This window comes from Tachysurus fulvidraco, chromosome 2, assembly GCF_022655615.1.
Source record: "Tachysurus fulvidraco isolate hzauxx_2018 chromosome 2, HZAU_PFXX_2.0, whole genome shotgun sequence".
Lineage (NCBI taxonomy): Eukaryota > Metazoa > Chordata > Actinopteri > Siluriformes > Bagridae > Tachysurus > Tachysurus fulvidraco.
In genome coordinates this window covers 30029137-30041896 of record NC_062519.1, presented here as the reverse complement: position 1 = coordinate 30041896, position 12760 = coordinate 30029137, and the positions used below count along the sequence as shown (strand labels likewise).

The 12760-nt window shown below is 36.3% G+C and overlaps 1 protein-coding gene across 29 annotated transcripts; it reads right to left on the bottom strand.

Moving 5' to 3' along the window:
* Positions 1-466: 466 nt before the first annotated feature.
* On the bottom strand, positions 467-12189 carry LOC113651212 (serine-rich adhesin for platelets-like). Of its 29 annotated transcripts, none has more exons than XM_047803324.1 (26): positions 11724-12189; positions 11092-11145; positions 10837-10938; positions 10264-10371; positions 9952-10059; positions 9639-9746; positions 9326-9433; positions 9013-9120; positions 8312-8530; positions 7623-7859; positions 7319-7447; positions 6778-7005; positions 6474-6602; positions 6131-6259; positions 5498-5725; positions 5194-5322; positions 4851-4979; positions 4508-4636; positions 3717-3944; positions 3416-3544; positions 2661-2789; positions 2321-2446; positions 1534-1677; positions 1386-1430; positions 1005-1292; positions 467-859 (listed from the first exon to the last, which is right to left on the bottom strand). In XM_047803324.1, the coding sequence occupies exons 1-26, from the start codon at positions 11887-11889 to the stop codon at positions 564-566; spliced, it is 3933 nt and encodes a 1310-aa protein (XP_047659280.1). In that variant the 5' UTR covers positions 11890-12189; the 3' UTR covers positions 467-563. The 29 variants fall into 29 exon arrangements, with proteins under 29 accessions (XP_047659280.1, XP_047659334.1, XP_047659283.1 ...); XM_047803378.1 differs by having other exon boundaries at positions 3416-3541; positions 11724-11994; XM_047803327.1 differs by having other exon boundaries at positions 2661-2786; positions 11724-11993.
* Positions 12190-12760: the final 571 nt, after the last annotated feature.

Here is a 12760-nt window from a genome sequence, read left to right as displayed (position 1 = left end):
CCTGCTAATAAACTTGTGTGCCACTTTCATATTGGTTATGGATCAGGCACTCTGTCAGGTCTGCAGCTACACAGCCCTATTCTCAGCAAGATGCTCTTCTAACACCTTTCTGTCTTAGATTGCAACCTTATGACCCTGTGGCCAGTTCACCGGTTGTCCTTCCATGAACCACTTTTGGCGTGTACTAACTACTGCATACTGGGAACACCCAACAAAACCTGCTGTTTTGAAGGTACTTTGACCCAGTGACATAGCAATCACAATTTAACCTTTGTCAAAGATGCTAAGATCCAACACGTCAACTATGTGAACTGACTGTTTACCTGCTGCCTAATTACATCAACTAATTGCCAGGTGCCATTGTAACAAGATAATCAATGGTATTTACCTCAGCTCTCTGTGGTTTTTAATGTTATGGCTGCTCAGGCCTGAAATTCTATATTTATTTTTCTAATTATATTCTAAATTATGGTTTGTAAATTTGTATTTTTTATTTGTATATCAGACATTGTACATTTTTTTATTTGACTTAACTAAAAAGAACATATTTCTCTTCCTCAGGTTTAAGTATGTTTACGTTGAAGAGGAGGTGGTTTGATCACCAAATTGTCTTCGTCAGTTGGTGATCCGGTGGTCGGACATTCTGTCAGTATAATGTAGCCAGGTCCGATGGCCTGGATTTTTGCCCCATCTTGGTATTGTGGCTGTGAGAGGATTGTGGTAGACAATGTTCCCTCTTCTTCCCTATGTGGAAGATGGTATAATGTCCACGTCTTGTTTAGGTTTTCCTTTTCTCTCTTCGAAGATGCTGGGCTGATACTAATACCCTGGCTTGGTCTTGCTTTTTGGGATTTAGTACCTAAAAATTTAAAGGAGGAAACCTCATAAATCTCATATGTCCATTTGTGTTCTGCACTACTCACACTGGACACTACTGACAATATAGAGATGCTTGATGTTTATTGAAGAGTTTATTAATGTGTGTATTTAAAATTGTATTTTACCAATTTGAGGAAGTTTTTGTTCCTCAGATGATATTGGTCCTGGTTTTCTTTGTGGCCTTTTGCATGATGATGGTAGTTGAGGCAATTTTATATCCTCCGTTGACGTTCCTATTGATTTTACAGTTACACCTGCTGCCCTACTTTGAAATGATTCTTTTCCTATTTTCTGTCTTTTGGGGAGCAAACGGCATGGCTTTTGAGATGTAGAGGATGCTGATGTCTTAGAAGACCTGCTGCTTGAATGTGATGACAGTTTCCTTGTTTTTATTCCCAGGAGTAGTTCTTTTGCTATAATAAATGCACAAATTATAAATGCACAGTTTTCTGGCAATGAGAAAAACGGAATGGAACAACTTCAGCTTGTTGCCACAGAACCCATACCTGTTCTGTTATCATCTGAGACAGACTCTGAAGAGGAAGGGCGTTCTGAAAACAGAAAGGAATGTAGCATAGAAAACATATCTCTTACTCACATAGTGTATATTCTCAGCATCAGTTGGATATAGTTATGCTTAAAAGATTTACTAACCTGAATAAGATGCTGATGATAATGATGATGATGTGGATAATGATGATGATGATGATGATGATGATGATGATGATGATGATGATGATGATGATGATGATGACAGTTTCTCTGAAGGCACTGTCCTTGTTGTTTCAGTCTTAATGCCTGCAGAAAAAGATAGCGTTTGATCATATTGCTCGTCAGACTGTGAAACGTCTGGAGTTTCTGAACTTGAGCATCTTCCTGAATATCCTCTCCTTAAAGCTTGTTCAATGGAAAGATGCTTTTATGGAGAAATATGCAAAGGATATAAGGGAACACTTAGCACTTTAGTAATTTGAAGCTAATCAATGTGATTTACTATATGTTGCTGTAAAATTTGTGTGACTAATTGGAGAGGATATAGACTTACTCTGGCTGTAGTCTTAAGTTATGTATTCTAAAATTGGTTTATCACTTAATGTGTTAGCAGTTTATCTCGCAAAAGCACAATATGAAACAAAAAAATACTGTTGCAGGTGAAAAGGTCGCCCTAATAAAAGATGAGAGTACATTAGCAGGAGGGGAGCATTTGGGATTTAGCCAGTGACAATTCTAAGTGTGCTCTTTGCATTATAGAACATGGTCCTTAGCCAAATTTTTCTCTTTAATCCTTCTATACAATGTATTTGAGGTTTCATTTAGTATATACTATAGTGTTACGATGTGCTTACTAAAACAAATTATTCTCTCACTGTAATCAGTAACTGAGTACTGCTGTATTTCATCAAGCTGTTCTTTGTAATTCATAGGTTTTTGGTAGTTATACCTTCATCCAGAGGTGTTTCCTGTATGAACACAACATCAGAATCATTTTCAGGTGTTGCGACACTGACTTCACTGGATTGAGTTCTGTCAAACCCATTTGAGGATTCGCCACTGCTTAGTTGAATCACTGAAAAACAATCATTAAGCATTAGTACTGCCTGTTACTGCTTTTACCTGCACACTTGTTAGATATTGACATCTGATGGCATTTTGGTTGTGATTATTGTCTATTTACATTCTAAATCTGACCTATCTTATCAACAAGGACTTTCCATCCAATGAACAGCTGCTCACTCAAGGTTTCATGCTTTTTGCACAATTCTGTGCAATTTGTAATTTACCTTCGACCAGTGGTGTTTTCTGTAGGAGCTCGACATCTGAAACGCTTTCAAGTGTTGTGACACTGACTTCACTGGACTGAATTTCATCTACACCAACTTCAGATTCTTCACTGGTCATTTCAGCAACTTCTAAAAACAATCATTAAACATTAGTACTGCCTGAACTCCCATTAGGTATTAGTCGTGGCATAGGTCGATGTTTAACTGCAGTGAGAGAAGAGGATATAACCTTAACCATGCAGAAGTTTGCTAATACAACAGGATGTTTCTTCCATAACAGTGTAGTATATAATCAAAAAGTGCAATTATGTAAACAGGATCTTATGAGCTTAGGAGCAACTTATGATTATGAGAAACAGAGTTATTTCTGACTTAACGATAGTTTTAACATGAAGTCTATAGTGTTGAAATTATAAGTTGTTCAGTGATGGAGAATTGAGTGTAAAAGTGCCTTAAATAACTGCCTCTAAAATTAAAACCCTTAGATTCACTTTCTTGGCTGACAGAAGTGGAACACAATCTGGTCTTCTGCTGTTGTACCCTATACACCTCAATGTTCAATGTTATGTGTAGACTGAGATTGATTTCTGCTCACCATAGTTATGGAAATAATAGATGAGTTACTAAATTCTTCCTGGCAACTCAAACCAATTAAGCTATTTTCCTCTGACCTCTCTTATCAACAAGGACTTTCCATCCACTGAATCTGGGCTCACTCAATGTTCCAAGCTTTTTCTGTGTAATTTGTAATTTACCTTCGACCAGTGGTGTATCCTGTAGGAGATCGACATCTGAAGCGCTTTCAGCTGTCGTGACACTGACTTCACTGGACTGAATTTCATCTATACCAACTTGGGATTCTTCACTGGTCATTTTAGCAACTTCTGAAAAACAATCATTAAGCATTAGTACTGCCTGTTACTGCTTTTACCTGCACACTTGTCAGATATTGGTAACTGGTGGCATTTTTTCTGTGATTATTGTCTATTTACAGCCACTAGTCACTATAATAAATAACTCTTTATAAGTACAATGAAGTCTGTCTCTGAAACGTACCTTTCTCTAGTGAAGCTTCCTGTTGCATTGTGACAGATTTATCAGTCACCTCATAGGAGATCAAAACACAATCCTGGAGAGATGACACCTTTGCCAGTCCAGTAGAGTATTTCACTTGGTCAATGATTTCACCATCACTCATTGAACGTTTCATCTGTATAGCAGCTCTTTTTGAAGCTGCTGCTGATCTTCCCTTAGGTATTAGTGGTGGCATAGGTAGATGTTTAGCTGCAGTGAGAGGAGAGGATATAACCTTAACCATGCAGACGTTTGCTAATACAACAGGATGTTTCTTCTATAACTATATACTATAAAATCAAAAATTGAAATTATGCAAACAGGATCTTAGGAGCTTAGGAGCAACAACTTATGATTATGAGAAACAGATTGATTTCTGACTTCATGATAGTTTTAACATGAAGTCTATAGTGTTGAAATGATCAGCCATTCAGTAATAGAGACTTATTGCAAAACTGCCTCAGACAACTGCATCTACAGTAAAATTATAGCCTCAGATTCCCTTTCCTGGCTGACAGAAGTGGAACTCAAAGTGGTCCTCTGCTGTTGTACCCTATACACCTCAATGTTCAATGTTATGTGTAGGCTGAGATGGATTTCTGCTCACCAGTTATGGAATTATTAGACGGGTTACTAAATTCCTCATGGCCACTGAAATCAATTAGGCTATTTTCCTCTGACCTCTCTTATTACAAAGGATTTTCCATTCAATGAACAGCTGCTCACTCAATGTTTTAAGCTTTTTGCACAATTCTGTGTAATTTGTAATTTACCTTTGACCAGTGGTGTATCCTGTAGGAGATCAACATCTGAAACACTTTCAGGTGTCGTGACACTGACTTCACTGGACTGAATTTCATCTATACCAACTTTGGATTCTTCACTGGTCATTTTCACAACTTCTGAAAAACAATCTTTAAGCATTAGTACTGTCTGTTTCTGCTTTTACCTGCACACTTGAAAGATATTGGTAACTGGAGGCATTTTGGTTGTGATTATTGTCTATTTACATTCTAAAACTGACTTCTCTTATCAACAAGGACTTTCCATTCAATGAACAGCTGCTCACTCAATGTTTTAAGCTCTTTGCACAATTCTGTGTAGTTTGTAATTTACCTTCGACCAGTTGTGTATCCTGTAGGAGATCGACATCTGAAACACTTTCAAGTGTTGAGACACTGACTTCACTGGACTGAATTTCCTCTACACCAACTTGGGATTCTTCACTGGTCATTTTAGCAACTTCTGAAAAACAATCATTAAGCATTAGTACTGCCTGTTACTGCTTTTACCTGCACACTTGTCAGATATTGGAAACTGGTGGCATTTTGGCTGTGATTACTGTCTACTTACATTCTAAAACTCACTTCTCTTATCAACAAGGACATTCCATGCAATGAACAGCTGCTCACTCAAGGTTTTATGCTTTTTGCAAAATTCTGTTTAATTTGTAATTTACCTTCGACCAGTTGTGCATCCTGTAGGAGATCGACATCTGAAACGCTTTCAAGTGTTGAGACACTGACTTCACTGGACTGAATTTCATCTATACCAACTTGGGATTCTTCACTGGTCATTTTAGCAACTTCTGAAAAACAATCATTAAGCATTAGTACTGCCTGTTACTGCTTTTACCTGCACACTTGTCAGATATTGGTAACTGGTGGCATTTTTTCTGCGATTATTGTCTATTTACAGCCACTAGTCACTATAATAAACAACTCTTTATAAGTACAATGAAGTTGTCTGTCTCTGAAATATACCTTTCTCTAGTGAAGCTTCCTGTTGCATTGTCACAGATTTATCAGTCACCTCACTGGACATCAGAACACAATCCTGAAGAGATGACGCCTTTGCCAGTCCAGTAGAGTATTTCATTTTGCCAGCGGTTTCACCATCACTCCTTGAACGTTTCATCTCTATAGCAGCTCTTTTTGAAGCTGCTGCTGATCTTCCCTTAGGTATTAGTGGTGGCATAGGTAGATGTTTAGCTGCAGTGAGAGAAGAGGATATAACCTTAACCATGCAGAGGTTTGCTAATACAACAGGATGTTTCTTCTATAACTATATACTATAAAATCAAAAAGTGAAATTATGTAAAACAGGATCTTATGAGCTTAGGAGCAAATTATGATTATGAGAAACAGATTGATTTCTGACTTCATGATAGTTTTAACACAAAGTCTATAGTGTTGAAAATATAAGCTGTTCAGTGATGGAGACATGAGTGCAAAACTGGAATTATTAGATGAGTTACTAAATTCTTCCTGGCAACTCGAATCAATCAGTCTATTTTACTCTGACCTCTCTTATCAACAAGGAATTAACATTCAATGAATCGGTGCTTACTTAATGTGTTATAATGTTTGCAAAATTCTGTGCAATTTGTAATTTACCTTCGACCAGTGGTGTATCCTGTGGGAGATCGACAACTGAAACACTTTCAGCTGTCGTGACACTGACTTCACTGGACTGAATTTCATCTACACCAACTTCGGATTCTTCAATGGTCATTTTAGCAAATTCTAAAAAACAATCATTAAGCATTAGCACTGCCCGTTACTGCTTTTACCTGCACACTTGTCAGATATTGGAAACTGGTGGCATTTTGGCTGTGATTACTGTCTACTTACATTCTAAAACTCACTTCTCTTATCAACAAGGACATTCCATGCAATGAACAGCTGCTCACTCAAGGTTTTATGCTTTTTGCAAAATTCTGTTTAATTTGTAATTTACCTTCGACCAGTTGTGTATCTAGTAGGAGATCGACATCTGAAACGCTTTCAAGTGTTGAGACACTGACTTCACTGGACTGAATTTCCTCTACACCAACTGCGGATTCTTCACTGGTCATTTTAGCAACTTCTGAAAAACAATCATTAAGCATTAGTACTGCCTGTTACTGCTTTTACCTGCACACTTGTCAGATATTGGCAACTGGTGGCATTTTTTCTGTGATTATTGTCTATTTACAGCCACTAGTCACTATAATAAACAACTCTTTATAAGTTCAATAAAGTTGTCTGTCTCTGAAATATACCTTTCTCTAGTGAAGCTTCCTGTTGCATTGTGACAGATTTATCAGTCACCTCACTGGACATCAGAACACAATCCTTAAGAGATGACGCCTTTGCCAGTCCAGTAGAGTATTTCACTTGGTCAATGATTTCACCATCACTCCTTGAACGTTTCATCTGTATAGCAGCTCTTTTTGAAGCTGCTGCTGATCTTCCCTTAGGTATTAGTGGTGGCATAGGTAGATGTTTAGCTGCAGTGAGAGAAGAGGATATAACCTTAACCATGCAGAGGTTTGCTAATACAAAAGGATGTTCCATATATAACTGTATACTATAAAATCAAAAAGTGCAATTATGTGAACAGGATCTTATGATCTTAGGAGCAACTTATGATTATGAGAAACAGATTGATTTCTGACAGCATGATAGTTATGGAATTATTAGATGAGTTACTAAATCCTTCCAGGCAGCTCAAATCAATTAGGCTATTTTCCTCTGACCTCTCTTATCAACAAGGACAATGTTTTAAGCTCTTTGCAAAATTCTGTGTAGTTTGTAATTTACCTTCGACCAGTTGTGTATCCTGTAGGAGATCGACATCTGAAACGCTTTCAAGTGTTGAGACACTGACTTCACTGGACTGAATTTCATCTATACCAACTTGGGATTCTTCACTGGTCATTTTAGCAACTTCTGAAAAACATTCATTAAGCATTAGTACTGCCTGTTACTGCTTTTACCTGTACACTTGTCAGATATTGGCAACTGGTGGCATTTTGGCTGTGATTATTGTCTATTTACAGCCACTAGTCACTATAATAAATAACTCTTTATAAGTACAATGAAGTTGTCTGTCTCTGAAACGTACCTTTCTCTAGTGAAGCTTCCTGTTGCATTATGAAAGATTTATCAGTCACCTCATAGGAGATCAAAACACAATCCTGTTGAGATGACACCTTTGCCAGTCCAGGAGAGTATTTCACTTGTTCAGTGTTTTCACCATCAATCATTAAATGTTTCATCTGTATAGCAGCTCTTTTTAAAGCTGCTCCTAATTTTCTCATAGGTTTAGTTAGTGGCTGATGTTTGTTAGGTCGATCTTTAACTGCAGTGAGAGGAGAGGATATAACCTTAACCAAACAGAAGTTTGCTAATACAGCAAAATGTTCCTTATATTCAGTAACTATACTTTATTGTCAAAAAGTGCAATTGTGTAAAAACAGGATGTTATGAGCAACTTATAACTAAAAGGATCCAAGTCATGTTTGAATTCATAATAGTTTTAACATAAAGTCTATATTGTTGAAGTTATCAGCTGTTCAGTGATGGAGACTAGACACAAAACCGCCTCAGATAACTGCTTCTAAAATGATAGCCTCTGATTTTTTTTAGCTGACAGGAGTGGGATTCAAAGTGTTTTTTTGCTGTTGTACCCTATCTACGTCAATGTTCAATGTCATGTGTAAGCTGTGATGGATTATTGTCTATTCACAGCCACTAGTCATATTAATAATTACCTTTTTATAAGATCAAAAAAGTTGTAAATGCAAAATGTACCTTTGTCCAGGAAAGCTTCCTGTTGTGTTGTGTCAGATTTATACGTCACTTCAGAGGACATCAAAACACCACTATCCTGTAGAGATGATGACTTTACCAGTTTCGCTTGATTAGTGGTTTCACCATCGCTCCTTGAAAGTTTCATTTGTATAGCAGCTCTTTTTAAAGTTGCTGCTAATCTTTTCATAGGTTTACGTAGTGGCATAGGTTGAGGTTTAACTGCAGTGAGAGAAGAGGATATGAATTAACCATGAAGAAGTTTGCTAATACAGCAAAATGTTTCTTCTCTAACTGTATTCTATATAGTCAAAAGGTGCAATTGTGTGAAAACAGAATCTTATGAGCACATTATGGTTCAAAGCATCAGTCTTCTTTGACTTCATCATAGTTTTAACATGAAGTCTATAGTGTTGGAGTTCAGCTGTTCAGAGAAGGAGACTTGAGTGCAAAACTGCCTCAAATAACTGCTTCTAAAACGATAGCCTCAGATTCCTTTTCTTGGCTCACAGGAGTGGAGCTTAAAGTGGTCTTCTTCTTTTGTACCGCATCCACCTCAACATTCAATGTTTTAAGCATGTTTTGAGCAAATGGATTTCTGCTCACCACATTTGTGGAGTTATTACATGAGTTACTAAATTTTACCTGGCAACTGAACAGCTGGTCACGCAATGTTGCAAGTTTCTGTGTAATATGTAATTTACCTTCAACAAGCGGTGTTTCCTCTAGGAGCTCGACACCTAAAACATCTTCAGGTGACGTGACGCTAACTTCACTCGACTGACTTCTATCTACACTCAGATGAGCAGCTTCTAAAAACAATTATTTAGTATTAGTACTGCTTGCTACTGCTTGTACCTGCAAACATATTAGGTATTAACATTTTAAGCAAGTTTTGAGCAGATGGATTTCTGCTCACCACAGTTGTGGAGTTATTATATGAGATGCTAAATTTTACCTGGCAACTGAACAGCTGGTCACTCAATGTTGTGCATGTCTGTGTAATTTGTAATTTACCTTCAACAAGCGGTGTTTCCTCTAGGAGCTTGATACCTAAAACATCTTCAGGTGACGTGACGCTAACTTCAATCGACTGACTTCTATCTACACTCAGATGAGCAGCTTCTAAAAACAATTATTTAGCATTAGTGCTGCTTGCTACTGCTTGTACCTGCAAACATATAAGGTATTAACATTTTAAGCATGTTTTGAGCAAATGGATTTCTGCTCACCACATTTGTGGAGTTATTACATGAGTTACTAAATTTTACCTGGCAACTGAACAGCTAGTCACTCAATGTTGCACATTTCTGTGTAATTTGTAATTTACCTTCAACAAGCGGTGTTTCCTCTAGGAGCTCGACACCTAAAACATCTACAGGTGACGTGACGCTAACTTCACTCGACTGACTTCTATCTACACTCAGATGAGCAGCTTCTAAAAACAATTATTTAGCATTAGTACTGCTTGCTACTGCGTGTACCTGCAAACATATAAGGTATTAACATTTTAAGCATGTTTTGAGCAAATGGATTTCTGCTCACCACATTTGTGGAGTTATTACATGAGTTACTAAATTTTACCTGGCAACTGAACAGCTAGTCACTCAATGTTGCACATTTCTGTGTAATTTGTAATTTACCTTCAACAAGCGGTGTTTCCTCTAGGAGCTTGATGCCTAAAACATCTTCAGGTGACGTGACGCTAACTTCACTCGACTGACTTCTATCTACACTCAGATGAGCAGCTTCTAAAAACAATTATTTAGCATTAGTACTGCTTGCTACTGCTTGTACCTGCAAACATATAAGGTATTAACATTTAAGCATGTTTTGAACAAATGGATTTCTGCTCACCACATTTGTGGAGTTATTACATGAGTTACTAAATTTTACCTGGCAACTGAACAGCTAGTCACTCAATGTTGCACATTTCTGTGTAATTTGTAATTTACCTTCAACAAGCGGTGTTTCCTCTAGGAGATTGACACCTAAAACATCTTCAGGTGACGTGACGCTAAGTTTACTCGACTGACTTCTATCTACACTCAGATGAGCAGCTTCTAAAAACAATTATTTAGCATTAGTACTGCTTGCTACTGCTTTTACCTGCAAACATATTAGGTATTGGTAAATGAAGGCATTTGTTTCTTGGACATTTAAACATTTCCCTTTGAACATCTGAAGGTACTGCTGATATTCTCTTAGTCATGAAGGTGGAATAAATACATGTTTAGCTACAGTGATAGCAGAGGATATATCCTTAACCATGCAGATGATTAGTAATACAGCAACATTCATGTGAAATCTAAGTTCAAGTACCTAGATATATCCCGGTATTATAGTCCCAGACTGGTGTTTAGTCCACAAACATCATATTATTGAAAACACAATTATTTCCTTATGCATGCAATATACCAATTGAAATAATTTTGAAACCCTTTTTGGCATAAAAATAAACAACATACAATTCTTTAACGTACCTTGAACAGTACAATATTAAGTTTGTTGTAATCAACAGTTCTCACCTTGACTGGTTGAGGGGAGGTTTGTGGAAGACGTCTCACTTTCCTTTCCGATATCTCTAACTTCACCAGCTGTCACTTCAGATGATATATTCATGATCTCTTCTGAGAATACAGAAAAAGTTCATTTTTATCAGTTCTTATTTTTTAACAACTCTTTATTCCGTAAAAACACCACTGTTTTTTGTTGTAACTATTTTTTTTTAATATTAAGAAATCAGGAAGACATTTTTCAGTATGGCTTGTCATAAAACTCACCTCTCCTATTTTGAAATAGAATTATGACTTCATTCAGGTCCATTGTTGGGTTTTCTGAGAAATCAAAATTAAGGTGATTGTTTGTGTTAAACTGCATTATTTCACAAAGATGGTCAAATACAACAAAAATTATTATTAAATTATTAAAACAACACGCTAATCAGCATCCATTTAAGGTAAAAAAATTATTATATAGCCTATATACTAATAGAGAACTTTATTAGGAAAACTAATATATAATACTGAGTGTTTGTCAAGTCATTGCCATAGTCATAAACTATGTTTCATACTTAATTTTTTTTTAGTTTTTTTTTACCAGTGTTTTTCACAGCCTCCATTTGCACTTGACAACAAGGTGTTAGAAACATCTGTTTATTACTATTATTTTTACTTTCATTTCAATTCATTTTTAAAAGTGTGTCAGCAAAAACGACCAGTAGAACATGCTCTTTATTAGCCAGTCAATTCACTACACGTTCTGAGGCCATCAAAACACTTTAAATCAATTCAACAATATCAGACTCACGTCTATATTGTGTTGTAATCACGAGCTTAAAAAAAGCACTAATTCTACTATAGATGTAAAGTGCTGAAAGTTATGTTTAGTGAGTAAATAAAAACAAACTACTGACGATTTCTGTACAGGAGCAGCTCAGACATATAATCAGCCAAGAAGCAGGCGATGTTTTCAGGTTGTTCGATCATAACGTCTCTGCTCATGTTCTTCAGCAACGTTGAGAGACCAAACGGCAGTAACACCGTTGGCCATCCCTCGAAAGTTTCAGTTTTAGTGGCCATTAATTCATTACAAGTCGTACTTGCAGTAATCACCGTAGCAACATAACCGTTGCGTCGCCAATACGACCAGCTTTGATCGATACCGTTCTAGAATGAAAAGGTCGCGTTCGTCATAAACATTCCGAGGCACGTCATAATAATGGCGTCATACAGTTGCGCAGCTGCTCCTGCTATTGTTTTAAACCCACCTAGAATAAATATCTGTTACTTCTATATATCTTTAGATTAATAATTAATTAATCAATAACACTACTACTACTACTACTACTACTACTACTACTACTACTACTACTACTACTAATGTCAATTGTCAATGTCAATTCATTTCTATAGCACAACTACACACAACACCAGTTGACCAGTGTGCTTTACATGCAATGCAAAAACACAATAAAATATCAGTAATAGATAAAAAACAGAAAAACACAAATACAGTACAATATATTTCATCTTGAACCATATGCTAATTCAAAAAAGTAATAATAATAGTTCCTTATTATTATTATTATTATTATTATTATTATTATTATTATTATTATTATTATTATTATTATTATTATTATTATTTTACTACAACAACAACAACAACAACAATAATAATAAAATTAACAACAACAATAATAACTAATATTAATAATAATAATGACCAGGGTCATTGTAAGAGGGGAAAAGGCAGATATTTTGCGATTTTTGAATTGACTTGTTTTCTCATGCTGATTTTGCATTTGCTATTGCTGATTTGATTGCATGCTTGACCTGTGTTTTTGGATACTGACTTGGACTATTGTTATATTTGACTGTTGATTTAGGTGTTTCATTATTTTAGCATTCAACATTATTTTTGAACTGTTCCTTATTTTGTGACTGTTTG